Here is a 19445-nt window from a genome sequence, read left to right as displayed (position 1 = left end):
GCAGCACGTGAAATAGTTTGCCGCAGCCTATATGTGTATGTTTATATTCTGCGCCCACCTGCACCACGTGGCATCAAATGACACTTTCCTAAAGTCTGCAATCACCTGTCTGTGTGTCCGATATGCCCCACTTTTTGAGAAAACAAAATGAAATAAAACGGCCGTGGCTTAGCTTGGTTAAGCCTGGTGATTGCGAAGCAATAGTGTGTTTTTCTCGGATCAGCTGGTAGTATGGCTGGTGGTAGTCTTGGGTTATGCTAGTGTTATGCTAGACTCACTGTCGGGCAAACTCATAATTTCTTCCTTTGCTTCTGCTGTTTCCACAGAGGAGGTTGCACGTTGTCGCCGAGCTGAATACTGGGCACGCCGCTTAGAAAGTCGTTCTTCTTCCGTCTCCGTAGCTCGCTGATGCTTTCTCTTTGCATTCTGACGAGCTGCCTTGTTCGTAGGCACCATCGTAACATCTGACTGTATGACTGCCTTGGCGAGAGGAGCGGAGCTGTCTTATACAGCTGGTGTGACGTCACTCTGGCCGTAGCGCCCCTGGGGAGAGGAGCGGGAGTTAGGCCGCCGTTGGTGGCTACCGCCTCGCCTCGCGACGGCGTGAGATGGGGCCCCGTTTTTACACAGCTGGTGTGACGTCACACCGACCGTAGCGCCCCTGGTGAGAGGAGCGGGAGTTAGGCCGCCGTTGGTGGCTACCGCCTCGCCTCGCGACGGCGTGAGATGGGGCCCCGTTTTTACACAGCTGGTGTGACGTCACTCTAGGTCACGTGGTGTGACGTCACGCAGCGAGGTCACGCTAAAGGTCAATGGTGCCTACCACCGCCGCGCCACGGAACGGGCTGAAGTGCGACCTAAAGTAGTATTGCTTCGCAATAAAATTGGTTTTGGGGGCAAAGAGCAGTATATTTCTCATATATCGGCAGACACCTGAACTGTGCGGCAAGGGAAGAAATAAAGGAGAGAATGAAAGAGGAAAGGAAGAAAGAGATGGCGCATTAGAGGGTTCCGGAATAACTTCGACCACCTGTGGATCCTTAACGTGCATTGACATCGCACAGCACACTGGCGCCATTTGCATTTCGCCTCCATCGAAATGCGGCCGCCTCAGGCGGGATCGCACCCGGCTACTCAAGCTCAGTAGCCGAGCGCTCTAACCACTGAGCCACCGCGGCGGGTATTCCTTTCAAAAACTGCATTTGCCAATTTGCGGCGACTGGAGTATTAGTCGCAACATGTAGAGTAATAATAAAAATAATTGTTTTTTGGGGGAAAGGTAATGACGCACTATCTAACTCATATATCGTTGGACACCTGAATCGCGCCGTAAGGGAAGGAATATAGGAGGGAGTGAAAGAAGAAAGGAAGAAAGAGGTGCCGTTATGGAGGGCTCCGGAATAATTTCGACCGCCTGGGGATCTTTAACGTGCACTGACATCGCACAGCACACGGGCGCCTTAGCGTTTTGCCTCCATTAAAACGCAGCCAAAATACAACGCACTTTTCTCTGGGCAAAATAGTTCAAAGCCCACCTCCCCCCCCCCAGATACCAGAAACTTCTTCCGAATTAAAACGTATTTGTCTGTTGTTAATAATATGCGTCCGTCGGCAGTATACCGGGTGTTCGATTTTAGTCGGAGGCGAGTTTAACGCCTCTCACCAGGATTCGGGGTACCCCACATCGAGTCCTCGTGGCAGGCGTGTGCGGGACGCCTTCACGGATGCCCAATTTGTGCTGCTTAACCATCCTGGGACAGCAACACGGCCAATGCGTCAAAGTCGAAGTGCTATGCTCGAGACTTGACGTGGTGGTCGGGTCCGGGTACTCCCTCCAGGCACACGAAGCCAGACTGCTGCGGAAGTGATCATCACCCTATCATCATCGGTCTTCACACCTCATATTTCCTACCTTTACGCTACAAATGTTCTGTGATCAAATGGGACAATCTCTGTTCAGATTCTTCCCCAGTCTTTGTTTTGCGCACACAAACAGCGCTCAGCAGTGCCACAACTACCACATGGACTGATGTTGGTCGGCCGGCACCACACCTTGGCCTTCTTAACTTGTGGGCAGCACGCCGTCAAGCCGATCTGGCGGCTACGCGAGACCCTACTTCGTGGCAGGCACGTACGCGATTGCAATATCTTACAGCTAAGGCACTCAAATATGAACGAGACCTCTCTTAGCGGCAGTGGCATGCGTGGTGCGAACAACTTTCTGCAAAATCCTCGAATGCCTCTCTCTGGCGCACGTTCTGTACAACTGAACACAGTCTCCGTTCTGCTGACGCTGCAGTAACCGCATGTTTCGCGGATAACTTGTCGCCAGATGATTTCGCCAAAGAAGCAGCGTGAAAGTTTTTTTTCTCCAAAATACGATGCTGTGCCTTCTGACATCACGGTGTGGAGTACTCACCAAGATCTGCGTACTCAGGAGGCTGCCCTTCCATCTGCCTTGGATGTTACCTCTAATTACGCATCATCCATCTGACTTCAGCTTTCCGTGCATAAAACAACATACACGTCGGTCGCCAACCGCTGGCGACGCCGCAAACTTGCTGCAAGTCCTCTCCGTCTTTTTCTATCAGGCACCCCACTACAGGAAAGTCCGAGTGTAAAAATCCTTGCCTTAATGATTCACTAATCAGGATCAGCGACTGCAAGGCTTTCTCAGGCAAAAAAGGCAAGCTATTCAGACTTTGGGTTTGAGAAGAAGAATTGCTCCTAAAAGGTTGGCGCAGGCTCGTTCGTTGCACGGCAATTGGTGAGGGCAGCTTTGCAGCCACGTATTGTTTATCAAGCCCAGTTTTGAACATCTTACAAGAGACCAATAGGATCGGCTTGAAGCCGTGAACCGAGCGGCTATGAGGACCATTACGTGCCTTCCACGCATAAACACCGGTCATAGCTTTAAAAGAGAGTGCGCAGCTCCATGCCATTGATGAGCTGATGCAAAATCGCCGTCATATGCGCTGCCTAAAAGCCAGTCTATCGCACTCCACGCATGCACTTAATTATGCAACATTACGCTCCATTATTCAGCCGCCAACAGCAGTTCTTCCCCCATGAATGTTTGTACAGCTCAGCGACAACAAGCTAACAGATAATCGCCGACCAACATCTGCTAATTCGGCATCGTTGCTTCGCCGGAAATTTGAAGAACAAGATGCTTGCCTGCCTGAAGGATCTATTGTTGTCTACGTAGACGCAAGCATACATGCCAGCGAGGCAACAACAGCAATTTACTGCCCTTGCAGACCTGTCCTGAATCAAACCTCTAGGTTTCAGCATACGGAACCCCCCTCGTCCTCCGCGGCCGCCACAACTATGCTCCCTGCGGGCCGCGTTGTTATCCGCACTGACACCGTTCAAGTAGTGCGGTTGCTACGACGTGTTAGCCGCTGTCCAACGGTATGTGAGGACATCCACCGGCTTGCAGCACGCATCCCGCAGCCAGTACGTATTGAGTGGGTCCCACGGGATCTGCTGACCTCTCAAAGGCAGCCAGATTTAACGACCTACCTCAAGACTCTCGGCTCATTACTGCCTCGGCTCCTTCATTTGGAGAACTTCACCCTTCTTTCATTAAGAAAGGAACTCTTCCGGCGCCGCACACGTGCTCTCATCCCTCCGTGTGCGTTAACTTTCCCCCGCGGTCTTACCCGTGCAGAGGAGGCGCGCTTCGGAGGATCCGGGTCGGGGTTACCCTCACACCTGCCGTCATTCCGAAGTGGCCTCAGTACAGAGATTTGTTTCCTCAGCCTAGGTGTCCGATATGTAAGCACGAGAACATTTAAGCTGACATCTATCACTTAATGTGGCACTGGACAGTTCTCAAGCATACAAATCCGGCACTTGAATGTAGCGGGTCTTTCACCAAGCAATCCCGCTTCATATATTGCCTAGACGCAGGGACCGCACCATCGTTTTCTACTGGACTTCATCAAATCAGCTAGCCTTTTTCCATTAATTTAATCACTACTACATCTTTCGTCACACCTGAGCCCAACATTGATGCCCTGAGGCAATAAATCTTGCTTTAAAAATCTGTTATTAAAACTATATGCTTTACTCAGAGCCTTATTTGTTTAATTAAATGTAACTTCTATTTGCTAACCGTGTAATGCGTTGGTCCACTGGCTGAGACCCTCAGCTCGTGTGCTCGGTGCCTCGGGTTCGAGACAGGACACGTTTGCACACAACCGCACTAATAGGTCGATGCACATTCAATAGTACAGATAATATATTACGTGCACATTGCGAGCCCCTCTTCTACTCCATGGCTCACAGCCGAATCTGCAACAATCGCACGGGAATATTTACTGGTATTATGGCCGTTACTAATATTTATAAGCTTGGCTTTAATATCTAACTCAGCTGGTCTTTTTCCTTTCTTCACTATTCACTGCTCTAATTATTATTTTTGCCTTTATTACACAAATCAAAAGTGGTCCTTTTAATTTCTTGCTTATAAAAGATTTCCCTGTTTTAGATATCTGGCTTTTCTTCTTTAAAAACCTATCCTGACAAGACTACTCTGCACAAGTTTCTTCAAAAGTAAATCCCTTCAATGATTGTTTTGCAAAATTTTATAAAAGATATCATCTGGTGAGCTACAGTGTTTCCAATATTTGATGTTTTCCTGAATGCTGTGTGCAACTATAACGAATTCTATACACGTTTCTGACATATGCAACTTGAGTTTCTTCTATGATTTATCCCGCTTTTCAGCGCGTTCTGCAGGTGCGTCAGGCCACCGGAGTTTAATCATTTCTTTTTCCAAAAACCAGATTACGTAATATCTGTACGTACCATCCTTAATATTTCACACTGAAAATATTAAATTATTTGCCATGCTCTAGTCTTTACTTAGAAACTGATTAACTTTGTTCTGCGCACGGCCTCTGTAACGCTCGTAATTCACCCATGAATAATGAGCAGTTTCGTCAGATTCATGCACTCTTTAGCCGCACCATACACTTGAGGAAACCAATAAGCATTTTCGTTTTGGTTGTTTGCAAGCTACGTTTCATAAGATTACTAATAATCTTTCTTCAGAAACATCGCCTCATTAATAAAAACAAGCTCTTTGGATAGCTGCACTCCTAGTGTAATAAAAAAACTTCTCTTCCTTTTTGGCGAGTATATAGTTGTTCTTACTGTGTACTCCTCTCGCTGAATTCATTTTCATGTCACAGAGAATCGCTTCATTGCTTTATAGAAACCTCACGCAAACCGTGTGCTTAGCTAGGGGGTCATTCTTCTATGAAGTACGGAATATAAAACCAGCGGCAAAGAGAAAACTTTCTGATATTTGATCTAGGTTAATTTTTGAAAACCACACCTGAAAGCATGGCTAATATTTCAGAATTGATATGAGCCGAAAACTTACTTGTACTATTTCTTTTTTCATAACTCCGATCACTTTCAATTCACACCATTGCAGAGCGGAAGTTCTTAACTTCGCAGTACGGAAAATCCCCGCGCAAGTTACGTTCTTCGTATTGCGCTTCCGCATTGCACTCCTACTCGTAGCGAAGGAAGGCCCGGGTTTGTGCGACTTGTGTGTGATTCAAATCTACGGTGCTCAATATTAGTATGCCGTGCCCTGTGTTCGTTCAGTTGGTGCGCATGCCAGATTATGAATTTCCCCGTTTCAATTAAACTTAAGTCAGATGCGGGGCCAAAAAAATTGGTATATCCCTTTCAAATTTTTATACTTCTTGAGTGCACGTAAATTTTTCCTTTATTGGTACGCCTACTACCTGGGCCAAAACCCAGAAAGCATGCGGCTTAGAAGGCCAAAAATTTCTGTAGCATTTCAATACAATTTTTAATCTTGCTTCTATTACGAATAATATTCCACAGAGCAGTAAATCAACGACGAGCAGATCAACTGGACACGAGGAGCAGAGAATTATAGTCGTATACAACTCAATAGCGAAGCCACAGACGTCCCTCAATAAAGGCCTTCCAGCCAATGGCGTCAACTCATTTTCTCGACCCAGCAGTCAAAGCGACTAAGCCTGGATTTTCGCCTTTCATCTGCAACTCCCTGCGGATCACGATTACCGGTGAAAAAAAAATCTATCAAGAGGGAGAGACGACAATCTGTCAAGAGGAGAATCAGGATCTATGCAGCGGACATTTTCTATATCAGCTTCATCATATGGCAGCAATTTATCGCAAAAAAAAGGCAATTTAAGGCTGGTTTTCTGCTCGGTACCTCTCTTTCTAATAACCATCTAAGTGGAAATTTCTCGACTGTTTTCAAGATATGTTTCCTGGCACAAAAATGTTACCTACAAAGGTACTTTGAAAACACTGCAAGATAACGTGGTAGCGACGTTTATTGTTCCAGCATAAACCGTATTTTGATAACACCTTGAAGGCAGAATATGTGCGTTATGTCTCGGCATGGAAAGGCCATGATTGATAAGTGCTAATTTTATTATACTAATAAGTGTTTTGCAACCCTACGTCCCTTTCCTTGACTGTATTTAGGTCGACTTTCACGATCCCATTTAATGTTTATTTAATGAAGAGCACTCAAGTATAGCCTGTCGAAAATATAACGACCAAGGTACGTGCTTCTAAGCCGTGGAATAAGAGCATTGTTGTATTCACGGAGGTAATAATTCTGGAGCGGTGAGAACGTGAGGTGCTCTTAAAATTTAAGACTTAAAATGCACTGAGGGGATAAAACGTCTCGCGACATGAAGGGGAGAAAACTCCTTTCAGCTACACTTTTGCACAAATAGGGTATTTCTGAAAAGGTGCGTAGCAGACTAAGAATAATATATACCAATATCTCTCGCTCCGCTGTGCGTTCGGAGTTTCGTTTATGAGCTCGTTTTCAGCACTCGGCAGCAGGGCAATAACAGTTTTCGCTCAATATTCTCAGCAGAATCGCTTTAAGAGGCATATCAGGAAATTAAATATTATTACCGGAGGGCTACAGCTCCCTACTGCTCGTCTGTGCTCTAAATTTAATAGGCCAGCATCTCATCGGGTCTCTATAGTCTCCTCGCACATGTTAAATTTTAGCAGTCCCGTAACCTTTACAGCATTTAGAGAAACACGTTGACTCTGCACTAAAGAGTTGCTTCACAAGTGTGAATAACAAGACCTTTCCAAGGGAATTCCAACATCGCCTTCTTTGAATGCTTTTTTTTTAATTTGAGAATACTTACAGTCGTGTATTCAGAAATGTTTATATTTTGTGTCGTTTAGTAAACAAACGAATAAAACATAGCTTGACATCGCACCTTTTTCATTTATTTTACTAATTGGTCTAAAAATTTGGCACATATACTTCGCAGTTTTTTTCCTTGAAGATGAGAATGGCTAAAGTGATTAAGGTCCGAATTGATAATGCGCATTTAGGTTTACAATTCTTATTCAGCTCTAAAAAAAAAACACCACTAAGAATTTCGGAACATATCAGTGCTCTTAAACAAACCCCATTTTACCATTTTCTTGCCTCATAAACTGCTGGCGACGTGATCTCATAATGAAGAATATTTTACTGGCTTTGTTAGTTTTCTTAACTATCTTGAACTGCTCATTCATTTGTGGCTTTCTCTTCACGAAATCTGACATCCCGATGCCTACTTTTCACGCGCTGTTCTTAAGCGATGTTGCCTAAAGACAGTGCCATAAATATCACTGCACTGGTATTATTGTTAATGTTTAAAAAAACAGTGTCCGTATCATCGAGATAGGATTCGTTTACCATTTGTCTTGATTCTGTCGCAAAACACGTCTTCAGTATATCTGTAGCTCTCTTCACGTGGAGTGAATAACTCCAGAACTGACTTTGGGCAATGGCCGATCCTCCTGTGGCAAGGTAACATTTCTTTCAGGCGGCTGCAAAAGAAAGTGATCGCCGTTAGCCATTAATCAAAGAAACATACGTCATTTTGCAGCGACGCCCGCATACTGCCGAGAAATAATCGGTGCAAAGAAAACGAGAACTGATAGTGTACAAAATTTTCGCATCACTATTTTACCGTGCGTAGACACTTACAATCCTTTTTTCAGCTTTTGTTTGTAGCCACATTTGAGAAATGCAAAGCAAGCGTAATCCGTAATCCTTACTTTTCATTTCTAGTTAAGTGATGTCAAGCAAGGCAACAAAAAAGTGCACGCAACCGCTGGAGGGTGTGCAGTTGCCTTAAAAAAACATAAAAGTGCACAAAGGTGTTGCTCAGGTAGCTTCTCCAGAAATGTAGTTGGTGAAGACAAAAGAAAGATCCAGCATCTGCTAGCTTCAAAACAGTGAAGTACGCACTAGCGCAACTTTCTGAGCAGCCTTTATTTATATGAAATATCCCGTCTTTCGGCCCCACAACACTCGTGGCAGACATTCGAATGACTTCAACTTCAAGGTTCTGCGACGTTGGCACCTCCCAGTTCATTTCGGCGTCCTGGCTTCAGGTTTTCATACTAATGTTTCGTCCAATACCGTTCTGGATGCCTATCGGGTTACGACTAAGACGGAATAAGGCCGCAGCATTCAGTTGGCGTACCTCCGCCTGCTTACAGCATGCGGTATTTAAAAAAAAAGCGGAATAGCACCAGAGAATGCATGTTTTCGTGATCTTGACCAAGCCCTCGAATAGCAAAATTGTGCTGGGTGTGGGCTGCAATGCTAAAGATCTCGACACTTTTGCGGCCAGGTAACGCCAATATACATGATCTGATGATGGGATGTGTTTGCCGAGCGAATTGACATAAACCTATTCTTTTTTTCATCTATTCCATCATTTCACTAATATCCTTTTTGTAACTTCAGTGATGGGTCGAAGATATTTGTAATCCGTCCTAAATGCGGTATTTATCTGATACATTTTCATGAACGAAGTGCTCCTCAGCATTCCCAAGAAATATTAGTAAGATATCGCTGTACTTCAATTCAAACACTAGAACAGTTCCAGTTCGTAGTGGTAGCACAAGTCACCGCCAAAAATTTAGGAGCTTTTTTTCTTTAGCATTCCCACGCAGCATGAAAGCATTTATAACTTATGCCCCTATCAGCTCAGGAAGTACCGTCTTTTCTTTTATTTAAACCAAATTGTGTATATACATACCTGCATGCTCTTAGGTCATCCGCACCGTCAATGGTTGTCAAGTTGTTTTCATTTGCAGGCAAAAAGAACGCTGACGTCAAAACATCCAGATAACTGGCATAGCACCTGGAAATTGTTTCCTCGGCACAAAGCTCGGCCACGTCAATCTCTTCCATCGTGACATAGAAAGAAAAAGAGCTGCATATGATGAACTAGTCAGAAGTGCATATGCGAACAGTAAGGCTTGCGCAATGTGCCTTCGAAATATTGTCAGTGAAAATATACTCCGAAGTATTTGAGTTTTAATATCGTTGCCTATCCATTGACACAGTTTAGTTTCTGGAAACTTCCTATAGAGGGTTCAATGTCGACGCCTAATGGCCTTTTGTAAAGTTTATTCCGGTGGAAGGTAGATCTATGGTTCCTTAAAGAAACATAAAATCAAGGTAGAGGGACTGCATCTGTGTGATGCAGATATGTACGTGAAAACGGCATTCGTTCGTCTATATAAGATTGAGTTCTTGTTTATTCCTTTGAAATTGCCTCCAATCTCGACATCCTTTTTCCTACATTCCGCTAAGCGTTGAACGCTTAGTGCTAATTTTATTAATATATTTCCTCTGTATTTCCTCCTCATGGATTCTTGCTGAATTTATTGTCAACCGTTGCGTACTTCATTTTCTTTTACTAGCGCAGATTATGCGGTAATCTATTAGTTTCTTAGATGTTTTGAATGAGAGCGGCATCGCATGCTCGTTCTCTCTTGTGAGTGGAGGTTCGAGAAAATCTTGGGCAGACAGTCAGTGCATATGGAGTTGTTTGTATAATAATTGGTTTTTAATAATTGGTTTTTTGGGGGCGGGGGGAAGGAAATGAAACATAATCTGTCTCATATATCGTTGGACACCTGAACCGCGCCGTAAGGGAAGAGATAAAGGAGGGAGTGAAAGAAGAAAGGAAGAAGAGGTGCCGTAGTGGAGGGCTCCGGAATAATTTCGACCACCTGGGGATCTTTAACGTGCACTGACATCGCACAGCACACGGGCGCCTTAGCGTTTTTCCTCCATAAAAACGCAGGCGCCGCGGTCGGGTTTGAACCCGGGAACTCCAGATCAGTAGTCGAGCGCCCTAACCACAGAGCCACCGCGGCGGGGGGTTTGTATGTCTGCACTGAGCTATTTCAGGAAAATATTGTACAATTTTTTGAAACTTGAAAGGAGCTTTATATTGCGGTCATATGAAGATGTGCATAGCACGTCTATACGCAACCAGCATCGAATATCCATATAGTCTCATGAAATGTGGTGACAATAATATTCAACAGTTCCTGATACTCAAGGCCTTAGGTTTTCTAACCTGTAAAAACCATAGAAGTAATAGAAACCGCGCAGAGTATTTAAGGTATGGTTTCGTACACTAACTTTCACTCCTGACTTTCACTCCTGAAAACTGGCCCATATTTGAAAGGATCACAAAAGCGGGTTTCCTCGAATAACACTAGGATCGCAGACAAATGTCCTCCATTTTGTAGACCTGCAATGCCGGAGGCATTGCATTAGGCGCGCAAACGGCAATATACGTTGCATCAACATCTTTATCAGAAGCTTCAAAAACTGTACTGATTTACTAGCCAAAGGGTTTTTTATTCATTATGTGTTTTCCCATTCATATAAATTTCAAACCAAAAAGTAACATTAAGTGACTTTCTTTTCTTATGGAAGCAGTGAGCGCTTCATTTTAACTTCATGCCTTGTCTCTCTCTTTTCCAGTCATGGTTTTTTATCCTTTTATGCCATGAATACTGTGAGTCTACCGATCAACAAAGCTATCATGTACAGGTGGGCCGCAATGATTCGCAAACACGCGTACGCAACGCTCCTCTACTTTCTCTCCTATATTAATCAGGATAGTAGTGCTCTACCGCTGAAAATAGACAGATAAAATCATTTCTTTTCTTAACTTGCACTGCTACTGTTTCATGTTCGTGCTCGTGTATGTCTGTAAATAATCTTCGCGTTGCTGGACAAACTAAGATGCATATGAGTTGCTGCAAATTCACATAGTCTGCAAAATCACATCGTGCGTGGAAGCGACATGCACGAAAACGGTCCTGTCGATCGAAAGAGATTTAAAATAATTTCATGCCGGGCACATGAACCATATCTGAGTACATTTTGAATCACTACGAAGAAAGCCTCCACTTGATGTGCACTTGCAGTTTTATAATTTCGGACAAAAACAAGGAGGAAGTGTTCAAACTTGAGCAAAGATGAAGTGACCGCGCAAAGGTCGGAAGCTGCTTTATTTACTGTGCTAAAAGGCGTGCCTGACGGTACTGCGCGTACGAGCAGGTCAGCATTTTAGGAAGGGCACTCTTGCATAGATGAAAAAACAGACGGTGCACCGGCAGACAGCGCTTGCAACAGGTCAGTGAGTATGCACGGTCTCTCCATTTTTGTAAGGATATGTGCATTCAAATACATGTGCATGGTGCATGGACGCGAGCTAAGCTGCAGAAAACAAACATGCGTTGACTGTCACGCAACAGACCATGACAGACCATGACAGGACCAGCGCCCGTCCTGTCATGTCTTCTGTGTATTCGTCCTAATAGTTAGCGCTGCTTAAATTTTAACGAAAGAATATGCATAACCAACTAGCCCCGCAACGTGTTTTACTAAGACCACTACAATGTTGCCCTATCTCAGACAGTTTACCTTGAGCTGAAGGACGCAAGCTTGGGCATACGACCATCAAAAAAGTAAACGAAAGCTTTGCCAACCCAAAAGGAGGCGTCATTGTTGAAAAGCGCCCAGTTACCGCCTTGACTTATTTGTCGTTCAGACCAAACAAACCACCTGAAAGAGCAATAAAAAGAGCCGTTTATACAGCAAAACCCTTGCAAGCAGTGATACACTCACTTAATTCGCGAATAATGAAAAAACTTATGGAACTCAAGAAAATCAGTGGCGTAAAAAATGACTTACGGTTTACTTTCTACTTGTAGCGAAGACCAAAAAGAACAGGTCGTCCTCGGTTCCAGTGTGTGATAAAGCAACTTGCCGCACGTACCCTCTTATAAGTACAGCGACCTTCCCTTCCTCGTACTAGATATAACCTCTTGGGGAGCAAAGGGCACCGCCCCTTTTCTCACTCACCTGAAGGGCTCCAATCTACAGGAAGCAAAAATCAGTGCTTCGCTTCGTCGACAAACAGAAACTCCTGAATCGTCCATAACATTCAATCGTATCTCCCTGAAAGCCACAAAAGCAGGCCGCGTCAAAAACCCTCTAGCGGACCTTTGCGACATTCGCTTCACAGCTGATGCTACAAGAGAATCCATATGGTTGTGTCTACCTATCATCAATTATATTTTGAGAACAGTACGTGGCGTACCTATAATAACTTCGCATGCTTAATTCCTGTGAACAAAGTCTTCCTGTTTCTCACAAGACTATGGCAACAATATGTCAACATGCGCAGCTATTGCCGCAGTTAATTATTTATCGAAAAACGTATAGGCGGGATTTGAAACTTTAATCGATTATATTGTTCACGCAGTTGAACAATAAACGGCTTTCTCCTTGGTCTTCGTAACACATCGAAGTGTGAAACAAACATCAATCAATGAAAGACTAAATTTAAGACTTTTCGATGTTTCTTAACTTCTTTTCCTAGATGACTTCCAAATGACTTTATCATCGACCGCGCAAACCACCCATACAGATTTTGGATTCTCAACTTCCCGATTCATTGCATACCGCGAGAGAAAGCAGTTGGTAAGAATGCGTACAATATGCCAACGAAAAATACCTAAGAATGCATTCTTGTTTGCAACTTAACGTTGATGTTTCAGGTACGCTGGCAGCTCCTTATTAGCAGTGTAAGTTTATGGGGTATAAGATCTCAAAGCGACTCAGAGCATAAGGAATGCCGTAGTCGAGGGCTCCTGTAATTTCTACCCCGTGAGGTTGGTTAACTTTCACTCATATCGCACTGTACATTGGCCTCGAGGATTTCGCTTTCTTCGAAATGCGACCGCCCCGGTTGCGCTCGTACGAGCGTCTTTCGAGTCAGCAGCCGAGCACCATAACCACTTAGCCACCGCGGCGTCAGTTGCTTACAGCGTAATATTTAGTAATGCTGCTATTTCCACAGTGTGGTTTGCTTTAGTCCTTAAAGATTTTATTTCAGTCACTCTGAGATATACTCCGGTGCGGTGTGTTGAGCTGAATTATGCAACGGAGCCGACGTTACGTACCTCATATGGAACAACAATGATATTACTAGTTAGCTAAAATAATTGATAAAGTTTTCATTCCTAATTTTAAATTCCAAGGTTATACTGCCAGATTGATGGCTGTCAACACCGAAAGCGTTGACGGAACCTCCATACACCAGAGCCCATGCAGCAGTGGAACAAAGAGGCGAAACCCAAATTATACGCACAGGCATAATGGAAAGACTAAATTTTAGAACGAAATGTGCAACCTTTAGTGCTAGCGCAGATTTGTCCGAACACAACGCATGATCTCCTGTGGGCTTGTTGTATTTGAACCTTTGTATATTACTAAATGTGGAAGAGTTAATAAACAATCACCGCTTTCTAAAAAAAATTCAAACACGCAACATTCTGAAAGATCTTCTATTTAGGAAGCATTTTACCATTTAAAATAAAAGAATAATACAGTTAGTTTAATGCAAATTTTATGAATGCTAATTTAAAATCTAAAATCCTCTGGATGAAAATGCTCAGTCATAATCACAGTAAACAATAAATAGTACAGAACAAACAGGGGGGGAACGATAAATATTAAAAACAATGATAACGTCATCATGTCAAAGATGCGTGGTCTTAATATACCTGGTGTCCCGGCTAACTTGAGCCGGAGGTTAAAAAGTAAATTATTAGAGAGGCGAGTGAAACCAGTTGCATATTGGTGAAAGCCATCTTGCGCACCACAGGAAATTTTTGTTTCGCAGTTAATCGTTATTTAGGTTTTATTATTCAAATGAATAAATATTTACTCTAGACAACAAATTGCATTTGAAGAGTTCTAGAGTACCTTCGGAAACCCTCATTCCATGATTTATGATAAGGAAACCTTCACGCATGTCTTTTTTTCCAGCTCCAAATAAAGCCTGCGAAGTACAAAAATAAACCACGCGACTAACGCATTCGCGCGCCACAATCGTCCTGCTCTCAAGCGTGGTTTGAGCAAACGAAATCACCTACAGCCTTGACTCGACGGCCTCGCCCCAGCGACAGGCCGATATGTTGGCGGTGGTTTCTCGTCTGCGTCAGCCAGTTGGCACACATGACGGTGCTAGCTGCCGCCGCCAACATATCGGCCTGTCGCTGGGGCGAGGCCGTCGAGTCAAGGCTGTAGGTGATTTCGTTTGCTCAAACCACGCTTGGGAGCAGCATGATCGCGGCGCGAAAATGCGTTAGTCACGTTGTTTATTTTTGTACTTCGCGTATTTCTTTGGGGCGAGAAAAAAGATACGCGTGAGGGTTGAGGTTTTCCCTAACGTAAATGACGGAGTGATGGTTTCTGAAGCTGCTCTAGAATTCTTTGACTGCAATCACTTGTCTAAAGACAATATTCTTTAATTTAGATAATTAAAGATAATTAAACTGTTAATTATTTGTGGAACAAAAACTCCTTGTGGTGCGCAAGATGACTGTCACCAATATTCAACTGGTTTCACTCGCCTGTCTCTGATAATGTATTTTTAACCTTTGCTTCAAATGATCTTTGACACTCGGTATAAATTGGATTGCCAATGGACTCAAGATAATGTAACAAGGAAGGAAAGACTTGAAACCAAAACGGGAGCCAAACAAGCGCAGAGATGCTCATGCAGCATAACTAGCAAAACCTAAGTATGCCGCTTTCATCGAGAAAAAATCGGAGAAATAGTATTTCGGGCATCTGCGCAATTGCGTCAAGCTGATTCAGTGCAGGGTGAATAAGCGGCTGACAAATGGACACTTGACAACAGCTGACACGAGCCTTGAGAGTGGGTTTCGTTGAACAGGCCGTGAGCGAAGTCTGCTCTGGAGTGGGATATTGGGCGGAAACAGCGATGAGAGCGCTGACGGTGCGATAAGCGGCAAGCATCAAACACGCCTAGGAAAGCAAGGGGTTTCGGAGTTCATGATAACGCTAAGGAGCCTCCTGATAACAAAAAGCTTGGATGGGAGTTCAATGGTCCACTCACATAGACCGCTGGAGCATGGTGTTTCAGTGTACGCTGCGCACATTTTCCGGCAACACATGGAGCCAACATAGCTCTTGTGACCTTTAGAAGTAAGCATGGCTCGTAGCTAATCACATTTTAATTCAGGGTTTCATTTAACATCCCAGTGTCTGATGTGATTTTTAAGCAAATATTTTTCATTGGTATACGGACTAACTCGGATCGGAAAGGTAAAAAGTTTCTTTTGGATTCAAACAATTGCCTTAGCGGAGTCAAGCACTGCCTCCAGCGACTTGGATACCTGCACAACGCCGCGTGTGATGTTTCTACATAGTTGTTTTATGAACTTTACTGAAGTATTTGTGCTTCAGATGGCATGATAAGTTTTTGGTTTAGTGTTCGTTATATATCATTATTAATTACGCAACCTCCAATTCATTTGGAAAAAATGCCTTTTGAATTGCCAAGCTGTACTGCTTTGAACCTTTAAAGCATATGGCGCCAAGTTCCACATTTTTCGCTTCAGCCGTGACGAGCACTGCCCTGAACCGCTGGTGATTCACCATATTTTCTACATTTCACTTACAGGTGTTCCCGTCTATCTAATGTGGTTTACGCTCGCTCAAAGAGCATCTTCATGTAAATGCTAACCCTCAGCGATGGCTCAGTTGTTAGGGCGCTCAGATATTGGTCCGGAGGATCCGGGCTGAAACTCGACAGTGGTGGCTTCGTTTCGATAGAGGGGAAACTCAAAAAGGCACCCGCATGCTGTGCGATGTGGCTGCGCATTGAAGATCCCCAGGTGGTTGAAGTTTTAAGGCGAAAGGCTGGTACGGCTCATGAGCAAAGAAAACGCAGGTTCTGGACTCGAGTAAGAGTGACACACAGCACCTCCAATGATTTCATCAGCAAAAAAAAATTTCTTCCAGAGGTGCGTGGAACAGAAGCAAGCACTGTCGGAATGCGAGGCCAGCACGCAACCCACATGCCACAAAGCGCCATTGCTTCTTGGCGAATAAAGGTCAACCAGTGTATGCGTTGCCTTACGACTGCATGCAACAATGTGCGTCAATAGAAAGGAAAGAAAATATAAATTAATAAATCAGTCATTTAGCTTTCAAAGCAAGTAAGTATTCTTCAGTGCCGACTGCTATTTTTCAGGAGGCCTCCACTACCGGTCATTGTATTTTATATCTTCTTTGGCTCCACTCCCACCTACATCCCTTCCCCATGGCATGGTTGAGACATCCACCCAGCAATGAGAGAATTACTGCGCCTTGCCTTCCTCTTGCCCAAAGTACAAAGTCAATAAAACTATTCTTATCGGCAAGCTGCAATGATTCGCAAATTAGGAGTGCAAACTGCTGGGCTAGTTGGTTCATATTGCATAGAAAAGGAACCAGAGAAAATAGACGCAAGACAAGAACAAAGGAGGCACACACCACAACCCTGGACTTACAACTGATTTATTGCGATGAAGAATCGCTCATTTTTAAAAAATTTCCTGCCTGCGCACCCACCCTACAGACAATACACTTCGCGCACCACATGATGACATGCCTACTATAACGATAAAAACTTGTACTTTTTTTCAGTGATAATCACAGACGGCTCACTGACGCATTTCTGCTTATTCTTTCTGAACATGAATGCCTCCAATAGCTCACGCTCACGTTTAAATTTCCCCCGCCCGATAATGCTGGCAATGTGAAAACTAGGAGAACATTTGCAGTCCTTTACATGTAAGGCTAGATTGCTGCCTGCGCCTGTGCCCAAAGTTGTGCGATGTTGCCTCAGGCGCTCATTCAAGCATGCTCCAGTTTGGCCTATGTAGATTTTCCCGCATGACAATGGGATTGAATACACCACGTCCACTGCGCATGTGGTGAACATAGTCTGGTGTTTCGTGTTGCAAACACCAGTTCTGCGCATTTCTGCAAAAGTTTGGGCGCACAAACCGGACAGTTTGCAAGGAGCAGAAAATGCCATAGTGACACCAAACTTCTGAGGCACTTTTTTCAGACCATGTGAAGTCTTGTGGAAGTAAGGCATGACTTCCAACTTTCTTGTTGGCACTTCTACTGGCCTGGCATCCTCTGAAGATAACTTCAGTTTTTTCCCCAAGGATTCCGCCACCACCAGCAAAACCGAGGGAGGAAACCCAGAACATTGTAGCCGTTCAACCTGCTCCGCCAGACTTTGCTGCATCACATGAGGGCAACTCTTCTTTAAGGCATTCAAAAAACATAAGTTTGCAATGCTGCGCTTCACTAACTTAGAATGGGCCGAATCATACGGCAACAGTGCCTTCTTAGACCTGGGCGCATATTTCCAGCACACGCGTTGATTGGGTAAAAAAGTCAATTCTAAATCCAGGAACCTAATGGTCTTGTCAGAAGGAATCTCATGCGTAAACACCAAGTTCTTAGAACACGTGCTAAAAATATTTAAAATCTGGTCTGCCACAAGGGTAAACTGGTCAGTTTCGGTTAAGTTAAAAATTACTAAAAAATCGTCAACATATCTAAAAACCCTTACAACACGTGTGTCGTTTAGAGATCTTTGTAGCATCGAGTCAAATTTTGCTAAAAAAATGTTGCACAGCACCGGCGCAACACAGGAGCCGATACAGATTCCATGTTTTTGCACAACATACTCATCTTCATGCTGTGCTATAGTAGAATTCAAGTACACTTTTAAAAGTTCGAGGAAGGATTCTAAAATGAATTCGCGCACAGCAATAAAAAGTTCGTCATGGGGCACAGAATAAAACAAGTCCACAATGTCCACCGAGAAGGCTGCATTAGCGTCGGGGAAACCGCGATTGAGGCACTCCACCAGGCTCATTGAACCCTGCACAACAAAAGGATCCGCAGGCACCAGGCCCTCGAAGGAACACTGTAGGTATTTTGAAAGCACTTTTTGCCATGAACCTTCTTCCGTGACGATCGCCCTGAAAGGGTTGTCAGGCTTATGTGTCTTTGCTGTGAAGAACACACGCAGGGAGTCTTGCTGGCGTTTACGAACTTGCTTCTCAATGCTGCCCAAATTCAACCTATTGAGAAGCCATAAGGCCAACGCCTTGGCCTTGCGCGGTTTTACTTGTACCTTTTTGAAGTTCTTTTCTATAGCTTCGGCCGCTTTGGTCTTAAAAAGGAAAGAGGGAAGCACCGCGAACCCACCTTCCTTGTCAGCTTGAAGGAGACTGAGGCCTTCTTGTTGGAAGTGGGCGACCAAAGGGCGCAGATCCCTGCTTGGTTGACGTCGGCCCGTCCAGGTTCTCATGAGACAGTCAACACCCTCTGAGACGCAACGAGCTTTCTCCTCAAAAGGGGCCTTGTCAGCCACTCTGTGAACCACTGCCAGAAGCTCGTGCTTGCGGGACCTTAGTTCAAGGGAGAACTTAGGTCCGCGCTTCAGGATGTCGTCGAAAACTGAGGGAAGAGAGGCTTCGCCCAGGTACGTGACAGCTGTACCAGTTGCTTTTTGTATCCTTTTCCTGGGCAGAAATCGCCGAAAGTCATTCCAGTAGGCTTCAGTGAGTAGTGAAGCGAGACGAAGGCACATAAGTCGCATCCATTCCCTCAAGTGTCGGACCTGCCGGTAGAGCTCCGATTTCAAGATTTTGCATACACGCTTCCAGTGTCCTGTAGAAGGTTGCAGAGGTCCGAAAAGCTGGCAGACTTCTAATGGTGGGATTCCGCACTTCAGTCCATGTGACAGCGCTCTAACAAGAAGGCCTCAGTCTCCTTCAAGCTGACAAGGAAGGTGGGTTCGCGGTGCTTCCCTCTTCCCTTTTTAAGACGAAAGCGGCCGAAGCTATAGAAAAGAACTTCAAAAAGGCACAAGTAAAACCGCGCAAGGCCAAGGCGTTGGCCTTAAGGCTTCTCAATAGGTTGAATTTGGGCAGCATTGAGAAGCTAGTTCGTAAATGCCAGCAAGACTCCCTGCGTGTGTTTTTCACAGCAGACACATAAGCCTGACAACCCTTTCAGGGAGATCGTCACGGAAGAAGGTTCATGGCAAAAAGTGCTTTCAAACTACCTACAGTGTTCCTTCGAGGGCCTGGTGCCTGCGGATCCTTTTGTTGTGCAGGGTTCAATGAGCCTGATGGAGTGCCTCAATCGCGGTTTCCCCGACGCTAATACAGCCTTCTCGGTGTACATT

The 19445-nt window shown here is 44.5% G+C and overlaps 1 protein-coding gene across 1 annotated transcript in view; it reads right to left on the bottom strand.

Annotated features, from left to right (window-relative positions):
• LOC144104152 (uncharacterized) overlaps window positions 1–12176 on the bottom strand; it is a 35113-nt gene extending 22937 nt beyond the window's left edge. The window contains exons 1-4 of the mRNA XM_077636994.1: window positions 12062–12176; window positions 11792–11932; window positions 9096–9243; window positions 7739–7872 (exon numbers count right to left, since the gene is read on the bottom strand). Coding sequence (XP_077493120.1) covers window positions 7739–7872; window positions 9096–9243; window positions 11792–11873 — 364 coding nt within the window. The 5' untranslated portion in view covers window positions 11874–11932; window positions 12062–12176. The remainder of the gene's footprint in view (window positions 1–7738; window positions 7873–9095; window positions 9244–11791; window positions 11933–12061) is intronic.
• Window positions 12177–19445: the final 7269 nt, after the last annotated feature.

Source organism: Amblyomma americanum, chromosome 9, assembly GCF_052857255.1.
Source record: "Amblyomma americanum isolate KBUSLIRL-KWMA chromosome 9, ASM5285725v1, whole genome shotgun sequence".
Classification (NCBI taxonomy): Eukaryota; Metazoa; Arthropoda; class Arachnida; order Ixodida; family Ixodidae; genus Amblyomma; species Amblyomma americanum.
The sequence above is the reverse complement of the archived record's forward strand: the minus strand, read 5'-3'. Positions and strand labels throughout refer to the sequence as shown.